A 27,621-nucleotide genomic window follows, 5' to 3' on the forward strand; every position below is an offset into this window, starting at 1 on the left:
AAAAGGACTTGTTCAGTCCTGGAATCCACCACAGAATCCTGCATGCTTGAAGGAGTCTGGGGCAGGGAGAGATCTTGTCTGAGCAGAGGAAAGCAGCCGGACCTTCCAAATCAGGCACGTCCCCATATCCTCACTTTGGGCACATGTTTCCAGACAGAATAGCGATAATATTAATACAAGTTTATACCTGCTGAGTGACCATTATTGTGCCAGGCATTGTGTTGAATGCTTCCTGTGCAATATCAGTCTGATACCCAATAACACTTAGGTGAGTTGTATGCTGGATGGCCCCATGGTACCTACCAGTGATGCCCAGTAACACTTAGGTAAGTTGTATGGTGGATGGCCCCATGGTACCTACCAGTGATGCCCAGTAACACTTAGATGAGTTGTATGGTAGATGGCCCCATGGTACCTACCAGTGATGCCCAGTAACACTTAGGTGAGTTGTATGCTGGATGGCCCCATGGTACCTACCAGTGATGCCCAGTAACACTTAGGTGAGTTGTATGCTGGATGGCCCCATGTTACCAATGAAAGAGGACGTTTAAAGACTGCAGGTAACTCGCCACAAGTAATACCAGTGAATGGCAGAGCCAGTGTTCAAAGAGTCCATTGTGAGGCATTAAAAATTAGGACATTTAGGAAGAACATTGTAAAAATAATCCATAAAATTAAATTGCAAATTAATTATAGAAAGCCAATATAATTGCACCATCCTGTACAAAAAAAAAAAAAAAATCTCTTCTCATATCTTAATTGTTCTCAGAACATGGCCTTTTTTATTACAGGAGTCCAGCATTTCAGTGTTACTTTTTTCCTGGAATAGATAGTTTTTGAATAAAATCTGAGATGTAAGTTGAATTTATCAATGATATTTAAAAAAATAAAACACACATATAAGCGTAATGTTTTTTAAAGCAGAAGAAAACAGTCTCTGTGGTTGTTTTGTCTGTTCTTATTATACTAGATGTGTTCTTCTCCACGCGGTTAGGATCCTGGTATGCAACTTCGTTCACTCAACAGTCAACAAGGTCTTTTGCGTGTATGTGTGTGCACTTTACAAAATGTATTTTTTTCTGTATGTTCTAATATCTTCAAGGACTGGCTTTAATGGGTCTCAATTTTTTCCTTTTCTTCTCAGTAACCGTATTGAAAAGATAAATGAAAATCACTTATTCCCATGAATTGATTGAGGTAAAAAAATAAAGTAACATGTTCATTACAGAGAATGGAAGCGTGTGTGTGCACGTTAGCCGCAGCAGTCCTTAATTATGACAATTTACCTCACGGTGCTGTATAAAATAAAAATCAGGAAACCCAAGGTCGTAAACCACAGCAACCAAAGTTATCCTATTTTTGGATGAGCTAAGCTCTGGCTTCTTCATGTGGACACAATTTTGTCTATTACGAACTCATTGTCTGTAGGTTAAACTTTATATATAGCAAGATTGAAGTGAGTGACTTTGCTTGCCTATAGAACATTCCTGAAAGACATGTAAATGTTCTTATTTCCCATAAAGTCCAGTCATCAAAAACAGAACTATGTTTGAGCACTTATCATGTCTTAGTTCGCTTGGTGCTTTCATGCATGCTGATTCATTTAATCCATGTAACACTCCTTAAAAAATCACATAAATTTGATATTTTAGATGATCCGACCGAGGCCTGAAAATTTTAAGTAAATATTCGTTTTAATCCTACAGGGAAATAGCAGGACGTTTATGTTGTTCTTTTTTTTTTTTTTTTTTTTTTTTTTTTTTTTTTGAGACGGAGCCTCAAGCTGTCCCCCTGGGTAGAGTGCCATGGCATCACACTCACAGCAACCTCCAACTCCTGGGCTCAAGTGAGTCTCCTGCCTCAGCCTCCCAAGTAGCTGGGACTACAGGCGCCCGCCACAACGCCTGGCCATTTTTTGGTTGCAGCCATCATTGTTGTTTGGTGGGCCTGGGCTGGATTTGAACCTGCCACCTTAGGTGTATGTGGCTGGCGCCTTAGCCGCTTGAGCCACAGGCGCCGAGCCGTTTATGTTGTTCTTAAATGTAACAGCATTTACAAAAAAATTATATTTCTTTGTCATTAACACTGTCAGTAAAAGTGGGGTGTTTCCTCTCAGAGAAGTATTCTGGGAGGTGCGTTTCTATTCATGCACACATACCTGGCTTTATTGGAGGAAAGAGAATCTCCTGATTGGCTCCTTTATAACTCTCGTGTTTGACGACACACTGGTGCTCTTTCTGTAGTGACATTTCAGGCACAGTCAGCCAGCTAAATTTCATGTATCCGTCAACAGCCTTCCTGGTATCGCCCTGCTGGGATTCCAGAATCTTATCGCTATTCTTTTCTTTCCAATATACCTTAATAACATCAGGGACAAAATTTTCAAGAAGACAAAGATAGGTCCCGGCATTATGAAGAGTTGTTTCAGCGAGTGAAGGAAGAAAAATAGTGGGCTTGGGGGCAACAACTTCATCGAAGTTCTGATCTGTGAGGGAGAAATGGAATAACCAGATAAAAAGGATTATTAGAAAACACACACATTCCATGCTTTGGGACAACTTGGTTCCCAACAAGAGGAAGAAAAGTTCCTTTGAATTAGCACCCGCCATGTCCTTTCATCTGCAATAGATTGCACAGATGTTATTGTGCTTACTTTACAGATGTGAAAATAGGATCGGAAAAGTCAGTAACCTGCCAAAAGTGAAAGCCCACAAGTGTCAGATCCTGGACTCAATCCTGGCCTTTGTTCATTCCGCACCTGCTGTGACTGTGACGGAGTCTGATTTTTATGCCTCAGAGCAAGGCTTCCAACATCCATAAATACACGAATTTGTTGAAATCTCTTTTGTTTCATTATAGTGGAGTATGCACTTAAGGTAGATGACAGGGGACAGGGTAGGAGACCAGGCATCTTGAAGGATCTCTCTACAAATGAGAATCTGGTCCCGTCTAAAGTACTTTCCTTCCTATCCTTTGTAACTTAAGTTCTTTTTTTTTGCCACTAACACACATTCTCGTGTTCTGCAGTTCTGTGTAATCCCACTTTTCATTTAACTGATTCTGGGATGCATATTTATATCCCCTATAAATTAATGTAAAGGAGGAAGTTTTTCATTTTTATTTATAACATAATTGCTTGTTTTAATAGGAATCTACTTCCAAGTGGAATTACGATCTATCAGGTTGACTATTTAGCTTCACATGTGTGTCCCATGACCAGTTCTGAAGTTCATGGAGTTCTCCTAGTTAATTCCTAACTTGATATAACATCTCACCCTCACACCTGCATCACTCCAGGTTTTGGGATGGAGCAGTACTTAAAGCTGCACTTCCAAATTATTCATGATGTCTTGAATTTAGAAGCAAAGTAATAATATTTCCCAAACTTCTCTTAAAATTGGTATTTATTATTTTCAGAATCGCTCTTGTGTTAATCTTTTCAAATAACACACTTATCAAAATTTTGATTTGCTTCAGAAAACGTTCACAGAAAGTGCAATGTATTTTAGAATTTCATTTGAAGTTTAAACATGACTAAGAATACACCAGGGGTATATCTCTTATCCTTGCTTTAATATAAATTTACAGCATAAGTGAGATGATCTATGTATATCCATATATCTATATTTTGACTCTCAGTGTTTCTGCTCGAATTCATTTATCTACCTGTATTTTATTTAACTGTGTTGGAGCTCCATTATTCTCTTAGTCTTAACCTGCTGAATAAAGATTACATGTAATAGTGCAATGTTAAAAGTTAAGGCTCCAGAGCCCCTTTGTAAAGCCCCCTATTATAAAAAGACACAGCCCTTGGATCTGGAATCTTAGTTGATTATACCTTTATTTTTAATCTAATATCTGAAATTGTAAATATTTGAACTCTTTCTAAATTGATTTCCAATTGAAGCTCAAATGCTTTGGGCTAATTTGAAGTTAGTTTAATAATACAAGAGGCAATTTCTTAAGAAAAAAATAACTGAATTTCTCATTTGAGAAGAAAAGGGAAAAAAATTCTTAAAGGTTTACGTCTGTATAGCAAAGCTTCTGGTTTTTATACAAAATCAGTAAACAAATACAGTAATATTAATTATTGGTACATGCTTTAAATATAATTAGGTCATAATATGTTTAATTTTATATATTTTGCCTTTAGGGTAGATAGTGTTTTATTACAGTGGTAAGACAGTATATATTTCTTCAACCACATACTTTGTTCTTATTTAAAAAGTAGGTATAAAAAATAAGATTAATTTTTCAATTGTACATTACATTTATGTAACTTTAGTCTCTAGCCAATATAACAAATTCAACTTTTATCTTAGTAACTTGTGTTTCTTTTTGGGAAAACTTTTGATTTTATTGTCCTTGTAGTAAAGACACTGAAAATCAAATAATAAATATGGAAATTTCCTGTGAGGTCCCACAGCATTCAATGCTCTTGTCCTTTTTCCTTAGCTAGATTCTTTGTTTCTTTTGCTCCAGTATGAAATAAATCTAAACTTTCATACCTTTCTCAATGTAATAGTTGACTAAACCTTAAATAACAGACTTGATTAAATATGGTTAATGCCTATATTCTGGACCATGACATTACACAATTTTTTAAAACATTACTATTAAAATATGCTTCTTAGGAATGTTTTTCATGGTTAAAATTTTCTTCATGCGTAGAATGACAAACACTCTACTTGGATAATGAATAAAATTCATCTATTTTATTTATTTAAGAATATAAACTTCTCCAGTTTATTTATGTATGTTTATTTGCATAATAAAATAGTGGATGTGAGTTAAAGTGCTTAAGTTGTTTCGATTTTCTTATTAAAAGGAGGCAGTATACATTCCATTGATTTTACCAAACATGAACTATATTTTTCTCAATTGAAAACATGATATTTTAAATCTACATATGGGTATTTGTGTGTGTTATTTTTTCTTTCATCAAATAAATAGATGTAGCTATTTAATTTTTAAACATGTATGACAGTTTCCAATGTATTTAATTGATTTTATATATTGACCATTTTCTGTATGAATTTAAACTTTTTTTCCTGATTAATGTGACCAGAAGCCTAAATTTATTGACTATAAATTTTAGAATCAATAAATTTTGGTGTTAGAGATGGTATCAATTAAGACAAAGGATTAAGGTTTAAAGCACGTAGAACAACAAAAATAAAAAGGAAAAATATTAATGTAACTTTTCATGTAATGAAAAAGTCTACTAAAGAGCAAGAAATACAGACTCTAAATGCCCATTTTTTTTTTTAGAGATGGGTTACTGCTAGTAGCCCTGCGGGTCTTGATCTCCTGGCCTCAAGTTATACTCCCCCTGCTGCCTCCCAAAGTGCTGGGTTATAAAAGTGAGCCATCATGCCCAGCCTAAATTCCATTTTTTTTTTTTTTTTTTTGTATGTGAGTGGATGCTAAGATAACCTTTCATGTGAGCAGGTAGAAATACATCTGAATCCTCGGGAGAATTTCTGCTCTGTAAATGTAACTGGCTGAGAGCAACTCTCTATCCGGGATATCTGGTACAATTCTCACCTTACATTTGATTCTGGAGAACATTTGTTGGGCACCTACTATGTGCTGAACGATGTGCCACCTTATTTACACTATCTCATTCAATTCTCATACACCCCTGCTGGGTTCACACTGTTTTCCCATTGTATAGTTTAGAAAACTGAGGCCAGAGAAAAAGTTAACTAAGCAGTAAGTGCTGGAGCCTTAGTAACAGGTCTGCCTGACTCCATCGCCCAGACTAGTTCCTGATACCTCTGACCAGCAGAGAAGAACAAGTGTTCCACCCTTTTGCATCTATCACTAACTTACCTGCAATACTAAACCTTGCCCAAACACTTCAATGATATCATCACATACCTTGTATGTGAGTGTGTTAAGAGAGTCCACAGGTCAAAGCTAAATCCTATTACAATATTTGCATAACGTTGTCTATTTTCTTTTATTAAAAGCATTTGTTTTAAAATCTCTCCTAAGATATCCACATCAAATGCCCACCACTTTCCACCTTTTCCTAAACATCCTGTTATTCCAGTTTAATCATTTCTGACCTCCCCTCTTTCTCTTTAGAAATAGTATATTCTTCAGGTACCTACCTGTGACAACAAGTTTTGTTCCACTACCGAAGAGTACCTTGCCGCTGTCCCACAGTGATTCAATCCATATCAAAAACTGTGGACTAGTTTAAATCTTAGTGAATGGCCTGGGAGTCTCAGGTGACCAGGGTCCTGGTCCTGGTTCACTTGGCTTGTAACAAGTTCTATCACTGAGCAAATCAAATAGCTTAAAGTTTTTTGTGTTTATTTATGTAAAACAATGATTTGTGTGTAACTTAATTTAACATCACTACCAGCACTGAAGTGAAACCAAAATTTGATGAGACATAAAAAAGGCCAGGTGTGGTGGCTCACACCTGTAATCCTAGCACTCTGAGAGGCTGAGGCAGGTGGATCGCTTGATCTCAGGAGTTCAAGACCAGCCTGAGCAACAGCGAGATCACGTCTCCTAAAACGCCTTAAAAAAAAGAAAAAGACATAAAGGGAAATTTGCTTAAAAATTGAGTAGATATATAAGACATCATTATTATTATGGTGATCATTATTGTTATTATTAGTGATTTGGTTGCTATGATTGAATTACAACATGACATTTTAATCTTGTAGGCCCAAATCTCTCACTATTATAATAGATATTTAGCTCTTTAGAGGTGCAATTCGATCCATGGAAATTAGCAGGAAGAATCATTTCTGGGTTCCTCGTTTTGCTTTCTGTTTTGCTCTAATAGCCCTGAGATTCTTAAACCTGCTGTCTTAGAAACATGTCTTTCAGACACCCAGACTCTTTTTTTTTTTTTCTTTTTTTCTTTCTTTCTTTTTTTCAGAGCCTCAAGCTGTTCCCCTGGGTAGAGTGCCCTGGCATTACAGCTCACAGCAACCTCCAACTCCTGGGCTCAAGCGAGTCTCCTGCCTCAGCCTCCCAAGTAGCTGGGACCACAGGCACCCGCCACAACGCCCGGCTATTTTTTGGTTGCAGCCGTCATTGTTGTTTGGCGGGTCCCCAGACTCTTAATCGGCCATTGTTTGTCTAACCTGCCCTGTTAAGACTTAAAGGAGCACCCCTGAAAGTCTAATATCCTCACTCAGTATACAATTCTTCACTTACATCTTCCAGAACAAATGGCTCTCTTCCTCATCAACAGCATAACGTATGTACATTTCGCGCTTTCACTAGAAATTTCAGCCCAAACTGATTTCTATCCAGCTCGTGCCAAAGTCCATTTTGAAACTCTTGCCTGGGCCCTTCCCGGCAGAAACATCTCAGCAGTAGCAGGAAGCCCAGTCCTCAAATCCATCTTCCTGTTGTCACCTTAGATCACTAATTGTTATTTGCCTGACCATAGCTGCTGGGTGTCCCCAGTTGTTTATGATATGATATTAAATGCTACAATGCCCATAGTACTCACGCAGGAGTACTAAACAATAAATTTGCTTAAAAAACATTTCTTCCATTTTCCAAAATAGATGTCCACTTTTGCTTTCCTCCTAAAAAAAATGCATGCATTGAGCTCTTTTTCTAATTTTATAAAAGGAAAAAATTTCATATTTGAAACCTTGGTGTGCTTCTTTTTATAAGTTAATAAAAAGTTTGTATTCCATTGTCATTTTGTCCTACCTTGGAGCACAAAATTTTACTCTGCTGGATAATCACAGTCCTTTTTTCTGCTCTTTTTTATTAAGCTTTTGATCTTCTATCTTTATTTAGTATTTTAACTATAATTGTGTTTTTTTATTTTAGGTCTTCTCAAATAGAGTTGGGAAGTAGGTAGCTTAAATAAGTGAGAAGTGGCTGTGTGTTATAGCCTGTTTCTCTTTCGGCCCCAGAGGTTGATTGTTCTGTGAAGTCCAGCTCAAATAAGACAGAGGGATGGAGAATAGCATTGCAACCCCAGCTCTGAGGTAGAGACAGAGACATGCCAATTTCAACAGGCCGAAAATGCCAGAGCATAGAATGAGGCTTTCCCAAAATGATCCCTCACAACAAGGGGTTGCCATATGGTACCGTCTCTGTGTAACCTCTTATGTTAACAGATACTCTTATCACTCAGGTTTGATCCAAAATGCTACATGGAGAAGATACCGACATGAAATGAATGAACTCACATAATGCTAGTTTGGGAGATAACACTGGTAGCACTGGTAAAAGAAAAAAAAGGAAAGAAATGTAAAATGGATTTGTAATTATTTCTTGGGGCTAAGGTCTCTGCAGTTTGTACTTTGCACCTATATAGAATAATGGAATAAATGTGAAAATGCTTTCTTTTTATTTTGCAAGTCGATAATTTTTTCCTGGGATAAAATATCAAGGGATACCATCATACAGGGATTCCAGAATAGACACTCAGACCTGAGATGACTTAAAAAGTTGCTCTAAGGTAAATAATTTAGATGCATGTGAAGAATCTGAACAAAATCATTAACTAAATATAAGGACCAAGAAAGCCATATTTCTCAACTTATATTTGTATTGAAAAAATTCTTAACTTTGTAGGTACAAATCAATTGTGAAATCAAATATAAGTAGATGCTTGGCTGATTAATCTATATTTCTCTAAATTTATTTATTCAAGTTGAGGAAAATATTTTTTTAAACTTCCAGGTATTTCTCCTGAAAAATGAAGAATTGCTTTGTATTCAGACTGATAATATTTGAGGTAATGCATATTACATTCAAATTATTTTTAGAAGCAGGTACAACTAGTTTTAGAAATAGCATTTTGCAAATAGTGACATTTGTTCTGACTCAAGCTGTCAATCAGACAGTGGTTAGTCCATTTATCTATATCCTGTGTTTATCAAGGGTGTCAAAAGTTTGGTAATTCGAATTCTAGAGAAGGAATTAATGTTTCTATCACCTACCAAATGCCATTGTGTTAGGTAACTTCCATAGTTAGCTTCATTTAATTCTTGCAATATCCACTCGAGACAACAATCTTCTTTATCTTTGTTGTACAGCTCAACTAGAAATTAGAACTTCAAACACTTGCTCACTTATTGACTAGTCCTAGGGACGTTTAGAAAGAATGTTCATAAAGTAGTAGTGCTAAGTGAAAAAGGCCAGACCCATTTTTATCACTCCAGTACTATCCCAACTTTGTAAAAGCTCCCACACAGTGAGATACTAAGGCATTTAATATGAACATCCTGTAACCAAACCCTAAATATTTAATCTTTCTGTGACCACATGACAAGTTTAGAAGATACTTTTTTTTAAATTTTTTTCCATTGGTTATTTTTAGAATTGAAAAAATAAACTATATGGCCTAACTTTATTTACAAAACTTTCAACAGAGAGACCCGAATATGTTGCAAAGTCCCAATCTTTGGAGATCTGCAGACTGTGAGGTCCCTGCTAAGGTCTCCCACAGTAGAGTCCAGGCTCCCAAGGCCTGAGTTGAGTCAGCCCATCTCTCTGGAGATCCTCCGTGATCAGTGACCAAGGCAGGAGGGACCTCTGACCCGCACCCTCGTGCCTGCCTCCCTCCCTACTTTACGCTGCAGAACTACAGAGAACATACCTGTGACGATGAGTGTCGTGCCGGGGCCGAACACCTTGCTACTTCTCCCAGCTGTTTACCCACCACCTGAAAAGCCTTTACCAAAATCTCCTTGTGCTTGTCCTTAAATTGCACTGATATTTTTTCAATATTTATGTAAATTCATAAAATTGTCTCTGATGTCATTAAACCAAGACACAACTCAAACAAAATCACAATGGATCTGCATGTAACCATGAATTTAAAAGCTGATCACACTTTGCCTGGGAAGTCAGGATTTTATCTGTTCCGTTCTTCCATCACACAGGTTGAAGAGTCTGAGTTATTTTTTTCTCGTGATTTTGTCAGAATTTTATAAGTCTCCTTCCTTAAAAGGTTTTCACATGTGAAATCGGTTCTTTGTCTAGAATATAATTTGCAGTAATTTGATATTTACCCCGTTTTCAAAGGGAAATAATAGGGTGCTCATGTTTGAACATTTAATAAATGTGTAATCAATATGACTTTTATGGTTTTTTGTGATTCATATTGGCGGAAGAATGAGTGTCTGGATTGATTTTAAAGGAACTTCTTTGTCAAATCACAGTCCACAGTGGGTCACTTCCCACTGATGGTAGACAAGATAAAAGACAGTTTCAAAGCATTGAACTGAAATCCTAAGGGGCTCATCACAGGATCCTAGGCAGCTCTGAGTCAGCCATTTATTAATATAATTTAGAACAGCTGCAATAGCTCCTTTACAAGCATCAGTATTTCTGCATATGTGATACCTATATCAATAATTAGAAATAGAAGCATTGTTCGTTTATAAGCAATAATGCATACTGTGAACTTTTACTAATCCGAGAGTTAAAGGTCAGGCCCCAGAACAGAAAATAGAATATAAACTCATGACTTGTTTCCAAATATCACATAATGATCCAGACCATGCACTTTGGAATAGACTTTGCCACAGTGACTAGTCATATGACTAGGAAAGTACCTGAACTTTTCTAAGCCTCATTTTTCCTATCTGTGAAATGGGAGTAAGAGGAACTCCTATGTACAGCTGCTGAGGGATGAGAGAAGGCACCAAAACTATTCAGCATGGTGTCTGCATCTCAATAAACAATAGCTAAGATAAATTCCCTCTTTGAGGGGATAACATTGAGCTATCTCATGAAATTCTTCCCTCAAACACTAAACCCGTAGCTTTCATAGGCAATTTTACAAGCAAAACTGCTACACAAAGGAAGGACACAAGCTCATGAACCCAAGACCTTCTGCTTCTGTAGCAACCACAGGACAAAGAACAAAGGCAGGGCCCAGTCAAAGCAGAACCATCTAGAACACTTATTCAGTAGACTGGCAGCTTCTGAGTAATGAGAATGTATCTTATTTACCACTTTATCTCTAGCATCCAGGACAAAAACTGTTTTCCAAGGTTTTCTTAGAGAATGAATAAACAAATAAATATGTAAAGCCATGAAGACTCTTTTCATTGACTTTGGAGAAGAAATGTCTCATTGAGTTGGTACTTGCAAATTCTGTTAAACTCAGGCATCTCCAGGCAGCATAACAAGAGCCACAATAGTATGAATTCCCCTGATGGAGCAATCATAAGTACACATATTGATCTCCTACATTAATTTACTGTAAGAATTAGTTTTTTGCACTGTTGCTAGACGTGAGATCACAAGAAATAATATACGTTTTGCAGGTCACCAAGGGAAATAACTTTATGTTATACTCAAAATAAAGCGAAGAGGTAATTAACAAAATTCTGTTTTGACATCTCTCACTTAAAAGACCTACAAGAAAAGTATCTTGGATCAATAACTTACATCAGTGGTTTATAGATGTGGTCCTTAAAACACAATAACTAAGAAAATGCGGTGAAGGTTACGTTGACCAGCTTGATGAAAGCATTTCAAATTGTATGTAAAACCAGCACATTGTACCCCATGATTGCATTAATGTACACAGCTATGATTTAATTAAAAAAAAATTTTAAGTTCTACCCCGAGTCTACCTTCTGTATGTGTGTGTGTTTGTGTGTATGTGAAAAGTAGAATTTTGATCTGCTCGCCCCCAGGTTAAGGGAAGAAATCATTTAAAAAACCATTCTGTTCTGATACCCAGTGGTTTGTACCTACAAATTTTTTCTGTTTACATACTGAGACCAGAAAGAGAATTGTGGCAGAGTTAGAAAAGATTGATTATCTAAAAATTATTTATCAGTTTGTCATTACTAAAGTAAAAATAGGAAAAAAGTTTTACTTACCAGGGGAAGTTACGATGACCTTAGTCCCCTCTCCAAATATCTTGATCCAGCCATCCCTATCACACTAGTCACAGCTTCTACAAAAATCCCAGCCTTCTCTGAATCTTCATGTTGTGACCAGAAGTTCAACAACTTCGTACTGGTGATTTGATCTCCTGGGCTGTGGTGAAAGTTCTTGAACATAGCTTTGGTGGCTTCTGATAGTTCGTAGTTTCTCCTTGAATATTGACCTCATAAACTGCCTGTTTTCCTCTAAGTCAGTAGTTCTTGAAAAGCTCCAACAGAAAATATAAAAGGTAAGCAAAGGAGAAGAGGACAAGCCCAGCTGGTCAACTGCTACTTTTATAAATTACCAGAAAAAATATTCATAGAGTTAAGTCTTTTTTTTTTTTTTTTACATTTTTTATTTCCAGGTATTCAAGTGTGTTGAAACTGCTCAGAGACTGCATCAAAGTAAAGGCCCTCTGTTCTCACCAACACCAGGGCTTCTACATTAGTAATTTGGGAAAATATTTCTGAAAGGAGGAAGCACTTGAATAACTGAAATGCAACTGTGAGAGCACAGATGTACTTGAGAAGCGTGAACAAACGTCTCCATTTTTAAAAGCCTCTTTTACCATTTGGTAACTTGGGCAATCAAAACTCATTATTTTTCTTGGAATAACAGAAGATATTTGTAGAGTTCTATCTTCCCTGAAATAATAGATTCCTTGTTTATATTTTATCAGGATAAAAAAATCCAGTTCTCTGACATGTGGAAGGAAGAGCCTCTTGGAGGCTGCTCTGCAATCTCCATCCAGAGTCAGCTGAGGGCTTCCCTGAGTGCAGATGATGGGTCTGTTTTCAAGGACTGAGGACAGGGCCTGATGACCCCCTGACCATGCCAGATCCACCCTGTTCCAGCCTACCTCCCACGGGCATCTCAGTTCCCAAGGATGAAGGTGTGACTGTGCTCACAATGGGCAACTGAGTGCCCACCGGTGCTCCTAGCCCCCAGGGCAATCGGAAAGCGTTACAGGCCTTCACAGAAATCATGTTTGGAAAGGGCTTTTTTTTTTCAGCTGAGAATTCGAATTAATTATTACTTGGAGCTGTCAATTACTCTGTACACCTATTATAGATGGAATGATGCCCACTGAGTCCCCTTTTATCCTTTTTTTTTCCTTATTCCATGAGAATTATCGGAAGTCTTAGGAGTTGTCTCTCTATATATTTCAAGAGCTATGGAGGACTCCTAATAAAATGCAAAAGAATAAATAATAAATGATAAAATATTTTATTAAATTTACAAGAAAATATAAAATCTATATGAAAACCACAATACTCAGTTTTACTGGAGGCATTAAAATAAAACCTGAATAAGTGGAGAGATGTCCTCATGAAGAAAAAGCTACTATCCTAAAGAGACCAATACCGCCTAACTCATATGTAAACATACTGCAATTCCAATGAAAATTACAACATTTTATTTATTTATTTATTTATTTAGTTCTAGCAAGGTTGTCCAGCCTTTTGGCTTTACACCATCACAACATCAGAAGAGTTGTGTCTTGGGCCACACATTAAATGCACAAACACTAATGAAAGCTGGTTAGCAAAAAAAAAAATAAAATAATAATAATAATAATAGGTCCATGCATAATTTTTGTGATATCTACCAGCACAGATAAGGAGAAAAGTCTTCACATAATCCTCGTGTATCCCATGGGTTGAGGTTGGTCACTTCTGTTAGGATCTGAGGGCTAACAATGTGCTGGATAAGTTGACTTTATTTTTTTTTTTTTGAGACAGAGCCTCAAGCTGTCCCCCTGGGCAGAGTGCCGTGGCATTATAGCTCACAGCAACCTCCAACTCCTGGGCTCAAGCGAGTCTCCTGCCTCCGCCTCCCAAGTAGCTGGGACCACAGGTGCCCGCCACAATGCCCCGCTATTTTTTGGTTGCAGCCGTCATTGTTGTTTGGCATCCGGGCTGGGGATTCGAACCTGCCACCTTAGGTGTACGTGGCTGGCGCCTTAGCCGGTTGAGCTATAGGCGCCGAGCCGATAAGTTGACTTTAAAGAAAGAAAAACACTATAAGAAAATTGAAAAATAATGTTTTGAAAAATAGTAAAGTAAATAGACATTTGGCATAGCAGACCTTAATACTGTGATGTTACTGAGGCTGGGGTAGGAACAATGAAATGGATAAAACAGAAATCCTCCAGAAAGTTTTAGGTATACATGGATATTTAACATAGGCTGCAGAATTTTTAAGTTATAGAGAAATGATAGAATATTTTAAAACTGGCATTTGGACTACGATTATCTGTTGAAAAAATAAAAATATTGCTCTACTTGTGTCCTATAGAGTAGGACCCAAGTAGATTAAAATTAAAATTACAAAGCTACGTATGGCTAGATTGTTTAGGAGGATAATTGTACCCTCAAGGTAGAGGAGCACATAATGGGAATGGGGTAGGAGAAAGTGAACACACGGATTTGTAAGAAGTAAGAATTTGGATTGTTTTTCTTTTTATGGTGTTTTCACTGTAAATTTTCAATGAAAATTTTTGAAAGACTGGACAACAAGGATTTAGTGAAGGATTTAGGGAGGAGAGTGACATGACCAGCCCTGCCCTTTATGAAGATAATGTATGAGCAGGAAGAAAGGGGCAGCTCAGGGAGAGGTTCCAGGGAAGAAGACAGGTTTCCCAGCAAGAGGCCATCAAGGACCCATGTTGTTGTCATGACGACAGAGATGGGCAGAGCAGCTGCAGCAACAAACTTAACAGGTGTATTTGTTAGAGTTTGAAGACAATTCTCATGAATGCAATCAGATCACCACCTCAGGAGGTGGGGAGTGAAGGAGAAAAGCACTTTAAAATCAGAAAGATGAGGTTCAGATTGGAGTTTTTCCACTTCTGGTGATGTGTCCTTGGGTACACACACTTCCCAGAGCCTCGGTTTGCTCTTCTTTTAGAGGGCAGTGATTATGTCTATTTCTCAAAACTTTTGATAAATATATAGAATAGCGTCTAGGACACAGTACATACTCAAACATGGTTAATTTTGTCTTATCATTGATGCAAAAATTCAAGCACAGAAAGTTTACTTCCTATGGAAGAATGGAATCATCTTAGTCTTGTGTACAGAGATTTTCTCCTCACCTGTGTCATGTAACACAGGTAGTAACCTTCTCACCATGTCCCGAGATGACCAACTGAGGCAACTTAAATCCTACTTCAAACAAAGTGAGATACGAGTAAGGTATAAATTCCAAGAAAATTGCTTGAAATTTTACATTACTTTTTCAAGTTTAACAATAACCTTCAGAGTGAAGGCTACAAAAATTGTTACATGATCAAAAGATATAAAGACATAGCTTGTTTCCCATCTCATTTCAGAGGTTGCTTGCCATCATAAAACAAAATAATACTCTGCATACTTGTTTCACATTGGTTTATTTTCTAGAATTTTTGTACTTTTCAATTACATCTAGTACATAAGTAAGTTAATAGACTTCCAATATGAAAAATGGTCAGACTACTGTTTGAAACAAAATAAATTTAATGTACAAGAGATAAAAGTTACATACTGACTTAATATATAAACCATCAGCTTTCAGAGTTAGACAAAATTTTAATTTCACATTTGTCATCACTCGAATGATATCAGATGAGTTCCTACATGTATATAGTACAATGGATATTTTGAAAATACTGGGCCTACTTGTTTATAAAAGCTCAGAGGCAGTGTTAGAGAGAAACCAAGTCATTGTATTTTCAAGCAGATTATCCCCTTCAGCAATTTTGCCATCTGTCTTCATTCTAAACTTGATGAGCTTCTAGTTTTTCAGGGCTTCTTTGACACTTTGACACTTCTTTGACATGCCCTGTGTATGTTACAGATACTTCTTGATTGACACACAACCCACAGGCACACATGAGTGATGAAGTACTTGATTCTTTTTGGCAAAGAAGAAATGTTTGTTCTGAACAGGTGTGCATGAGAGGCACTTGTGTAGGAAAGAATCTCTCTTGGGGAGTTAACACTCTACCTTCAGCTCCAAATCTCCTTTCCATTTCCTGTCTTCCTTCTCCAGGATGGTAATGTGTTCCTGTGATCGCTTGTAAGGAGAGGGCAGAAAACTCATAAATATACTCAGGGTCCACCATGAATCAGGCATTATCCACACATTTATCTCTTTTACCTTTACCTATGAATAATTACTGCCATTGAAAGTCATATGGGAAAACAGAATTAGGAAGTTCAAATTTAGCTTGAATTTGAGTTCAAGTTTGCAAGATCCCAAACTCAGTTCATTCAACTTCTTCCCATGAGTTGGGTGTTAAGGGACAGATGTGTCTGGCAGGAACTCAGTTCCAAGGTATATTTCAGTTCCATATAATCTAGAGAATTTGTGTCTTGAGTAGCTGAATTTAAGATATTGTGTGTTGCTTTCTGATAATCTTAGGAAATATCAAACTAAATAAAAAGTAGATGAAATGGTGGATTTGCATATTCTAAAAAGCAATGGGCAGTCAGTACAAGCACACAGAAAAATAATCTGAGAGCACTGGGTCCACTGTAACCTCAACCTCCAATTAAATTCCACACATCACCTTCTTTTCACTGGTCTTTGAGTAACACTAGGAGACTATACCATCTAGGTGAACATTTGGCCCATGCACTTCAGAATTATAATTGGGGCATTCTTGCTGTCATGCCTTGCCTATTTCCCAGGAGGGAACATAATGAATACCTAAACAGTAGATTAGAGAGAGGAGTGGCGTCCTGGGCAGGGATCCATATGGTTTGGCTTGGGGGCTCTGGCTGCACAGCCACCCCCAGTCTGAGGCACAGCCACACAGGATTGGGGCTGCTTTGTGGTGGATTTTCTGGCAGGTGAAACCACAGTTTTGAACCTTCCTGTCACCTCCTTTCTGATCTCCTATCATAGGAGCTATTTGGGTTTCCTCATCTCTTTTTCTGTCATTACCAGAACAAGTGAAATAAAAATGAGCAACGTCAAGAAAACATGATCTGCTTGAAATATTGCCTTGCCATTGTGTCAAACAACATAGTGTGCCATCGCCATTTACTGTAACAGCCTGGGGAGAAAACTAATGCATGTTGTGGAGATTAGGGTGAAGGAGAAGAATTGGAATTTATAAATTTTGAGGGCTACTTATTAGACACTTATGAAGTATTTATCTATAATGTAATGGTATAGACATTATTATTACTGTTCAAGGTGTGACTGGGAAGACCTTGGACAGGAAAATGTCCTGGGTCACTGTAACAAGGAGAAAGCAGGTCAGGGCTACTAAATTTAAGCCAAGTGCATACCCATCCATTTAGGATTGCTCAGATTTCAGGGTGAAGGGTAGGGAATTTAGACCTTGATTGAGCAGGTCCTTCTCCAAACAGCAAAGAATTTGAAAATCTATTCCTAATGACACCAGTCTATTCCTAAAGAAACTCACCTCGCACATCCCTGTGTGTTTGATGGGTATGCTAGGGAAACTGTTCCAATGATAAGGGATTTCAGAACTGATAGAAAGCTACAGAAATAAACGGTGGTAAGTAGCCATGGGGGGGATACAACATGCAGGGGGATGAAGCGTGGAGTCCTTCCCCTTCTCAGCAGTGTGTCTGTCCCATACGTGGCCTAGATCAAACTTGGCCGGGGCCTGGGATGTCACTGAGGAAGACAACCCAGAGTTGTCACAGCCCCTTTGGAAAGAAACGTGATTTTGCTAATATGAGAAGTTCACACTGACCACAAGAAAGGCAGGAAGAGGTTCTGGACGGAGACTCTGAAGGCAGATGTGTGGTCCTACTTCTGTGGTTGACTAGCTTAGGACATATCACCTGCCATCTCTGGTCCTCATTTGAAGTGGGAACATTGGGCTCAATGTGTCCCAAGGGCCCTCCCTGTCCCAACAGCCTATGAACCTGTGAATAAAAGCTTGCAATGGTCTGTTGTGGTTGGACACGTATGAGAACAGTTGAGGGGTCATGGTAGGAAGGTTTTCTTACAGGTTCCTCCTGGCTCTGTGGCACCGTGAGATCCCAGCAGGCACAGTAGTAGGTGGCTTCATCTGACTTGACGACATTATTAATTATAAGGTAAAAGACACCATTATCTTTCTCATCAGTCTCCATGCGGGAATTGGGTATATCTTGCTTATAATTCTTGGCGGAGCCATAAAGGATTCTTCTCGGGGGCTCCCCTTCTTTTTGTTGGTACCAGTGCACAATGGTGTCCTTGAGGGGAACTCCAGACAGCTTGCAGCTAATGTGCACTGTTCTGTCTGGTCCACGGGTAGAGGAGAGTTGATCCTGAGATATTCTCATTTTGGCGTCTCCATCTGAAAAGCAAGGAAGACAAATCAGAGGTACTAAAAACAGTTGACTCAGAACACAAAAATAATAAAAGGAAGAGAGAGGAGTAAAGTCAACCTACAAACCCCAGCCAAAGACACAAGAAAAACCCATAGGGTTGGCATTGCCGGTGGCTAACAGGAATAAACTCTGCGAGGGAGCGCAGATCAGAATCAAAGATAGAGTGGCAGCCCTTGCCCTGGGGGACAGAGCAGCCAGGCTGGCGGGGAGCTTTGTTTTAGAACCAATGGAAATCCTTCACAGTGAGATGAGCTGCAGCGTTACCACATTCTTGGTGTAAAGGATCTATCAGATTCCAAAACATCTCGCTACAAAGACTGTCAATGTTAACTTCCTCTTTATAGAAATTTCCTCCCACTTTACTAACTTGCTTCAAACATGCCTGTCCTTGATGTCCTTTTCACTCTGAGTTATATATTTTTCACCACATTGTGTAAGACTTGTGGGCAGCTATGCCCAGCTGTCATGAGTACGGGGAGAAAAGTATCATTACTGTATAGAGAAACAAGTGAGATAAAAAATTCTACAAGCTTTTCATGCACTGTATAGATCATTTAATTTGCCTCACGTTCCGTTTGATAAATATGAACTGTGAGAGTAATTACTACTGTAGACACTGTGGTGTTATTCCCTATTGTAAATGAAACAAAATTTCAGATGAAAAAATCTTTTTGTTCATTACTCTCCACTCTTTTCCCACTTGTAATTCTTAGTTTTTCAGAATTAAAACTATACTGTTCTTTGGAGGGCACTGTAAGACATGATTTTACAGAAGAGGTTCTACGCATCACCATTTCTGCCATGAAGGCTCAGTGAAGTGGTTTAGTCAGAACAGGAAAGGACACTGATTGTTGACATTTTCATACATGAGACCTCATTTAGTCCTCAGCAACCCTGAGAGACTGGTGATCTCACCCCAGCTTAAAGTTGGAGAATGGAATCTAGACTCTTTCCTAGAGCACCCTGTTGACAAGTGGCCCAGTGGGGATGTGAATCCCAGGTCTGTATCACCAAAAGGCCTTGTATTTTCCGTCCTTCCTTCATTCCAAGCCCCAAAGCAGCCCAGGCTCCAGAGAGATGAGATAGGACAACAAACTTCCTCACTGCATGAAGCATCACAGACCTGGCAGGACACGTGTGCAAGACCGGATAGCTCTATGGACAGCAGCCAGGGCCCTCAGGGGATAGAAAGGTGGGGTCTGTGTGTGTGCGGGTGGCCTAGGCGTGGGAGGGGGTTTGTTCAGCTGCAGCAGATAGTTCCACGTGGTGTTTTTATCCCAGCAGGCACAGTAATCAGACCTACCTTACTGTGTTGTCTCCCTCACCAAGGCCCTACGTTCCAGGCTCCAGGACAACTCACTCCGCTGTTTCCTGGTGTCCTATCTTTCCTCACTAACGTCTCTTCCATGAAACATTTTCATTTGAGGAAATGTACAGAATTTGTGTTAGAGCCTGATCAGACTTCTGTTGGTACCAGCACACAGATACACTCTTCTTTAACATATTGGTTTTTTGGGTTTTTCTTTTTTTTTGGCAGTTTTTGGCCAGGGCTGGGTTTGAACCCACCAACTCTGGCATATGGGGCCAGTGCCCTCCTCCTTTGAGCTACAGGTGCCGCCCTAAATATATTGGTTTTTATTTGTTCAAGAAATGCTGTATTTACTTTTTTCTTGGTGATGGAGATTAACAAGTTGTGTTATGACAAGGTCTCCAATTATATCCAAGAGAAAAACAAAAGCAGAAAGTTTGGAATTTTTTACAATGGTAAAACATTAAAGCTCATTAAAATAGTGGGGTTTTTTTCTATTAATGAAAACCTTGGGATGTGAGTGTACATTTTCTTCCTGAAGAGTTCGAGGTGATTGTAGAACGCTTCAGCTGACTTCGCATGATGATGTAGCTTTGTTCCATCTGAGTGTGATGTGATTTGAATGTCCATGCTTTCTGTCACCTCCCTTCCAGTGGATGAGGTGTCCCTTGGTGGAAACAACTTACAAGTCCAAAGGAGGGGTGGGGGCACCAACACTCCCCACAGCAGGAATAGCACCCTGCCAGCCCTTGTCCAGGGAGGTGGAGGAAGGATGGGGTTATCTCATCCCAGAGCAAATCTGAGGGCTGTGTGCAGAGAGGAAGTGGCTCCCCTGACACACAGCTCAGGCCTACGGGAAAGGGGCCCCCTGGGGCTGCACCCAAACATCCTGTGGACATCGGTTGTCTAACTCAGTTAATCAACAGAATTTTCTCATTATTGTGTGATTCTTACTGTCTGAAGATGTTTGTGTAAAGAAGCCATTTTTTTGCTAAAGGACTACAGTTTTTTAATTGTTCTAAAATGGAGAGAGGAGAGAAACAGAGAAGCCCTGAGGTCTACATCTGACGTCCCAGATCATCTGGCTCATCTGGCTGCTGTTGGTACAGAGGTCTAGATCTGATCAGCCAGATCATGTGTACGTAAAACAAATTACAAGGCTAAGCAGAAATGATCATGTTTAACGGGATAGAGCAAACTGTTCATAGTTACCTCTGGGTGGTGGGGCCAAATGTATAGTTAAGCTTCTATAGTTGACCACCTCCCCACATTGACCACCTCCTTCAGTTGACTGGGCATGTGCCGTGTGTGTTCAGTGGAGGTTCTTTAGGCTGACCACTTCCATATGTTGACCAGTTTGTTATAGTCTCTTGGATGGTCAACTTACAGAGGTTTTACTGTAATTGTTTACCCCTCGGTATATCTTTATGAACTCTAAGTTCACGTATATATTCATTTTATAATAAGAAACAGCAATGGCTTTTGTTTCTAAGTTTTATTAAGCTGCTCCAAGGACACAGCACCTTTAAGGAGCCTGTTTAATGGTAACATTCAAAAGTAGAAGAATCAGGTAGGGTGCAGTGGCTCATGCCTATAATCCTAGCACTCTGGGAGGCCAAGGCAGGTGAATTGCTTGAGCTCACGGGTTCGAGACAAGCATGAGCAATAAAGAGACCCTGTCTCTACTAAAAATAGAGAAAACTGAGGCAAGAGGATCACTTGAGCCTGATAACTTGAGGTTGCTATGAGCTATAATGCCACGGCACTCTTGTCAGGGTGCTAGAGTAAGACTTTGTCTCAAAAAAAAAAAAAAAAAAAGTAAAGAAAAGAAAAGAAAAAGGCAGTAGAATCTGAAATAAGTTTGCCCTGGCTGTGCAATCTAAATTATAAAGTTGAGTCATCCCAAGTAAGCCCTGGGCTTAGCTTTTGCTCACAACTGCCACCAAACAGAGTGGTGATGAGCAATTGTATTAGAACCCCAGGGCTTCTTAAGATTGTATATTCAATTTTAGGCTTTATTGTTAGGATGACACTGGAAACATTCTCCTGCCTGTGGTTACTCCTTTACAAGAATTAAAACATTGCAAAGAAGTAACCACAAAGTTCACCACCTCATTGCCCATCAGTCCCATAAAATACAGGAGCAGAACAGCAAGGAATGATTAATTAGCCCCTTGGTTTCTAAGCTCTGTGGAGTGGCGCTGCTCATTAGGGCCTGGTAGTAAGACACGCTTGGCTGTCTGTCTCCCTTTCCTGACCCTCCCTTGCCTCCCACACAAACTGCCTGTCCTCAAAGCCTCAGGCTGGCTTCACAGGACAGCTCACGCTCAGGTTGGTTGTGTCCCTTTCAGTACAGATGTTGTGCAGGTGTCCTGACAGTTCCATGACCTTCCAGACCTAAAAGTAGCAAGAACTTTTGTGCTGCAATGACCTAACTCAGTAGTTGGGTAAGAAACTGTGCTATTCACAAACTGAAAATATGTTACTATTTGGCCCTATTAAAAAAAAAAAAAGTTTACCAAATCCTGTTTTAGAGGAATAAAAAACAAATTTTAAAAGATTATGTTTTACTTTCACTTATTCTATTTCCAGAGCTCATCATTTTATGGGTGTGTGTGTAGATTCTTTGTGTAGTTTTTGACTCATATTACAGGTCTTTTTTTTTCATTTGTGTGCTGGATAAGTGAACATTTCTTATAGAAGAAGCCTGCGGTAATGAATTCTCCCAGTTTGTACAGTGTCTGAAAATGTCACTATGCTAGGGGACAGTTTTTCATTCAACACTTTAAAGACACCTATGGTGAATCTTACAAGGGTACATGTGAAACTTAATAAATGTAAATATAAATGTCTTAACACAGTAACTAAGAAAATGCCATGAAGGCTATGTTAACCAGTTTGATGAAAATATTTCAAATTGTATATAAAACCTGCACACTGTACCCCATGACTGCATTAATGTACACAGCGATGACTTAATTAAAAAAAGAAAAAGATTTCACTCCAGTCTTTTCTTGCTGGCATGTTTTCTCAGAGAAAATCCACTATTTTTTTTCCTCCGGCTGCCTTCAAGATTTTCTCTTTATTTTTGGTTCTCAAGCTTAAATATAATATACCTAGATGTCCTGTTTTTTTTTTAAGTGTTTATCCTGCTTGGTGTTTTCTGAACTTCTTGGCACTGTGGTGTGGTGTCTATCACAAAATTGAGATTATTCTTAGGCATTTTTTTTTTCACAAATTTTTCTGCTGCTTTGTCTCTTTTCTTCTGGGATTCTTATTACAAATATGTTTGACTGGTATTGTCCACAGTTGTTCTCTCCCTGGATAACCTGCTTGCTCTCTTTCTTTTCTCTGGTCTCCTGGCATTGCAGCTTGAGGACTTTCTAGCAGCCTGGCTTCATGGTAACTAATTTGGTCCTAATCTCTATTGAGTCTATTAGTGAGTCCTTCAAAGGCATCTTTCATTTCTGTTACTGTGCTTTTTATTTCTTGCATTTCCATTTGATCCTTTCCTGTAATTGCTGTCTCACTGATGAATTACCTGTGAGATCTTGCACGTCGTACACTTTTTCCATTGGTGCCTTTGACATGTATGTCATACTTAAAGTCCTTGACTGACTGATAGTCCAAACATCTGTGTCATCTCTGATTCTGATGATTTCTTTGTGACATCAGATTGTATTTCTTCTTACCTCTTGATATGCCTCTGAGATTTTTGCCTAAAAGCTTAATATGTTGTATAATACAGTAGATACTGAGATACATAGAGGGTGTCCATAAAGTTCATGTGCAATTTAAATAGTTTAGTCTTTATGGCCACCCTGTATATTTTGCATTTTTAAATGCCTACTTCCTTCTGCTAAACCTTTAATGTGAAATTTGTGTTAATCTAATCAGGAGTTAGGCTGGGTTAGAAGTTTGTTGTGCTGAGTTATCAGGATTGGAGCTTCTCCTTCTTAGGGCAACAGAGGCATCAAACTTTTGGCAACACACTTTGTTCTCATCTTCACACTTGACTCTGAGTCTTCCCTTTGTTCTGCTCCCCAGAGTGAATCTCTCTATGCTGCGTTCCACAGTGATTTTTACTGGAGGCTTGTTGGCATGATGGTAGGAGGTGGAGAAGGGACATTTTCTGATATTTTCATTAAGCTGTCATCTTAACATCAAACCTGCACAACTGGCCTGGCCCCCATCCCACAGGCAGAACAGCTTACCCTCTACCAGCAGTCAGCACCCCCCAGTGTCCTCCCCTCCCCACTCTGATGACGTCCCAGGCGCCTGCCTGCTCCTGTGCGTTGTCTTTTGTTCTAGAGTGGGTCTGGGTGAATCTCAGCAGTGGCTGCTGCTCCCCTCCTCCAGCCAGCAGCAACAGGGGGCTTCTCTGGATTCTGCATGATCTTCCCTGCAGGAGCTTGGTGGGGAAATAGCCTAAAAGATACTGGAAAATCTTGTATATTTGTGATCCCCAAGGGTTCACCCTCTCCCACTGGTCTACATTCAGCCTTATTATTTCATGAAAAATGTCTAGTTTAATCCTCCTGCTAGTTTTCTCTTTAGATTCAGGGACCACATTTTGGATGTCATTGTTATTCCTCTGTTTCAGGGGTGGGAATTAAGGATGGTTAAAAGGACAGACACTAAAGGCAAAAACCCAGGTCTCCACCCAATTTAGTAACCCTGTGACCACAAAGTAAAGTCCATCCCTATACATCTGTTTCCTCATCTATAAAATATGAATTGTGATAGCACCAACATCAAAGGATTGTCCCAAGGATGAGATGAGCCTCACACAGGGGATTTAGAGCAGTGCCAGGGAACGAGTAAGGGGCACTGAATAACCGGCTAAAACCAGATGTCCACGTGTAGAAGAATCAGTCTAGACTTTTATCTCTCTCCATATAAAAAAATCAAAGCAAAATGGTTTAAAGAATTAAATCTAAACCCCTGAAACTATGAAACTACTAAAAGAAAACTTTTGAGAAATGCTTCAAGATATTGGTCTGTGCAAGGACTTCTTGTGTCACACCCCCAAAGCACCGGCAACTAAAGCAAAATTAGACAAATGGGATCACATCAAGCTAAAATGCTTCTACACAGCAAAGGATACAATCAACAAAGTGAAGAGACAACACACAGAATAGGAGGAAATATTTGCAAACTACCCATTTGACAACAGATTAATAATTAGAATACACAAGGACCTCCAACAACCCAATAGGAAAAAATCCAAAAATCTTATTACAAAATGGGCAAAGATCTAAATAGAAATTTTTTAAAAGAAGACATACAAATTGGTCAACAAGTATATTACTAAGTGCTCCATCACTAGTTATCAGAGAAATACAAATCAAAACTACAATGAGATAATATCTCACCCCAGTTAAAATGGCTTTTATCAAAAAGGCAATAATGAAAGCTGGGGGGGATGTGGAGACAGGGGAACCCCCAGACACTATTTGTTCGAATGTAAATTAATTCAATTGCTACGGAGAACAGTAGGGAGGGTCCTCAAAAAAGTGGAAAGAGGACTGCCCATAAGATGCTGCAATCCCACTGCTGGGTGTATATCCAAAGGAGGGGAAAGCAGTGTATCAAAAACGTATCTGTACTGTCGTGTTTATTACAGAACTTTTCATAATCGCCAAGGAAGCAGCCTAAGTCTCCAGCAATGGGTAAACAATACACAATGAAATATTTTATATCAACGAAAAGAATGAAATCCTGCCATTTGAAACAACGTGGATGGACAGGAGAACATTACTTGAGGTGAAATAAGCCAAGCACAGAAAGACAAATCTCGCATGTTCTCATTAACAGGTGGGAGCTAGATATTAACAGAAATTGATCTCATGGGGGCAGAGAATAGAATGATGGTTACCAGAGGCTGAGGTGGACAGCGGGGATGGGGAGGAGCGAGTGGGGGTGGTTAATGGGCACAAAAATTTAGTTAAATAGAGTTAACAATATTTGATAGCACAACAAAGTAACTGTGATCCACAGTAATTTAGGACATGCTCTAATTAAAAGAGTAGAATTGGAATGTTACTAAAACAAAGAAATAATAAATACCTGAGGTGATAGGACACTCTACATTACCCTGATTTGATTAATTCTCATTGTATGCCTGTGTCAGAACATCGCATATACCTATAAAGATATGCAACTGTTATGTACCTATCATAATTAAAGGTATTTTAGAAAATAAAAATTAATTCTTATGAACACCTGACAAAAAAAGAGGAAGCAGTGATGAATTTCTTCATTTGACATACAGACTGAAAGGACTGAAAAGCAATCTCCAGTGCCAGACAGAGAAGACCACGCTCTGGCTCACGCCAGGCTGTGTCTCCAAAAAGCAGCAGGGATGTGAGGATGCCCGTACCTAGAAGGGTGAGTGATGTGGCCGAGCCAGCTTGGTCTGAGCCGGTGCCAGGGAAGGAAGTGCTGGGTCAGGGTGAATCTGAGACAGGCTGCCCTGTGGTGAGCAGACCATGCAGCTCTGACTCTCCCGGGCTCACAGTGCCCCAAGAATGCCCAGCAGAGCTGGTGACAGGGCATTGATCAGGCCAGAGCTCTTCTAAAAGGGCTGGGGTGTGGGTGAGAGGCCACAGTGACAGTTGACCCCATTTTCCCTCCCTTCCCACATTCCCTCCTTATTCATTTTTCAGTAGCAACGTTGCCCTAGTGATATGAGGACATGTCTTTTTGTGTGGGGGGGTGGGTGTCAAATCATTCTTTATTGAAACATTTTCCCTTGTACTTTTTAACCAGCTGGGTCTTCCACGACATCACTGTTAATGTCCTCTATGATGTTATGAGGGTGGCAGCCATCCACATTGCAGCCCACCAACTGGGCCATCCCCAGGATCTCTTTAATGGTTCTAGAGAGTTCTCTGGCTAAAGATCTGTGCCTCATCTGTCTAGCAATGTTGACAATCTCATCAAAAGTAATATTTCCATTGTGTTTAATATTTGTCTGTTTCTTTTTGTCTCTCAGTGGTTCCTTGAGGACTTTGATGATGAGGACAGAGGCAGAAGGTACCACTTCAATCTGAGCCTGTCTGTTCTGAATAGTCAGTTTCACTGTAATCTTCAGAACCTTCCTGTCACTGGTAGCCTTGTCAATGTCATCACCAACCTTTTTTGGAGACAAACCCAGGGGGTCGATCTTGGGAACCAGGGCAGACATGGCACCGACTTCACCACCTGTGCACCTCATGTACATGACTTTGATGTCATTGGGGTTGAACTTAGGCAGCATGGTGGAGGTGGCTGCCGTCGGAGGAACCTGGATTTGGGGTGACTGAAGAAAGTTGCACCTTGGCCTCCTCTGAGCCAAAAACAAAGGACATGTCTTTTGGGTTCTGTGCAACAATTATTATTCTTGTCCTTGACTGTGGATCTAGAATTCAAGGTAATGAAGGAAGAGCTGTATTTTTCAGTAAATGAAATAACTACTGAAAATTTGTGCTGATATTATATTGCCTTTTATATAATAAAGTAAGTGTACACATGCATGGACCATGAAGTACACTGTTTTTTCATTAATTGGGAGGTTGCCATCTATTTCAGCCTCAGAAAGACCAAATACCAACTCAGAAATCAGAGAGGACACCACACAAACCATCCTTTGGAAATGGGATTGGCTCTTGTCCTAGAGACTGTGGAGCTCGTCTCTGGAATAGCCTGGGACTTAGACCCCTGCTCCATACAGTGGTGTCTTTCCGCTGCACATTGGAAGAAGCAGTGTCGTCTTGGGCCACATGTTAAATAAATACACAAACACTAACGAAAGCTGATGAACAAATAAAAGGTCCATGCTAACTTTTGCAATATCTGACACCATAGATAAACAAAACTGTCCTCAAATATTCTGCATGCAATCTGCGGGTCTCAGGTTGGACACCCCTTCAAGGTGGCCTGGAGACTTTGTGGAATGAGATCCTGACTCAGTTGGCCCAGAATATAGGCTGAGTTTCTGCATTTGTAATAAGTTCCTATGTGAAGCAGATGTGATTCACAAGCCAGACTTTGAGAACCAAGGGCCTAGAATTTTATTCTGAACAGTTTTGTTTCCTAATTTTG

General features: G+C 39.3%; 2 protein-coding genes across 2 annotated transcripts in view; both read right to left on the minus strand.

Annotated features, from left to right (window-relative positions):
- Positions 1-2,144: 2,144 nt before the first annotated feature.
- The window catches only part of LOC100962775 (Ig heavy chain Mem5), a 51,137-nt gene continuing 25,660 nt past the window's right edge, over positions 2,145-27,621 (minus strand). Inside the window, exons 3-4 of the mRNA XM_012804335.1 lie at positions 9,599-9,649; positions 2,145-2,485 (exon numbers count right to left, since the gene is read on the minus strand). Coding sequence (XP_012659789.1) covers positions 2,145-2,485; positions 9,599-9,649 — 392 coding nt within the window. The remainder of the gene's footprint in view (positions 2,486-9,598; positions 9,650-27,621) is intronic.
- On the minus strand, positions 15,865-26,866 carry LOC105886854 (60S ribosomal protein L12-like). Its single transcript, XM_012804323.1, has 3 exons — positions 26,305-26,866; positions 17,862-18,193; positions 15,865-15,945 (listed from the first exon to the last, which is right to left on the minus strand). Exons 1-3 carry the CDS (start codon positions 26,795-26,797, stop codon positions 15,865-15,867), a joined length of 906 nt encoding a protein of 301 aa, XP_012659777.1. The 5' UTR covers positions 26,798-26,866.

The sequence above is a fragment of the Otolemur garnettii genome, unplaced genomic scaffold, assembly GCF_000181295.1.
Source record: "Otolemur garnettii isolate 467f Iridium unplaced genomic scaffold, OtoGar3 scaffold00028, whole genome shotgun sequence".
Classification (NCBI taxonomy): Eukaryota; Metazoa; Chordata; class Mammalia; order Primates; family Galagidae; genus Otolemur; species Otolemur garnettii.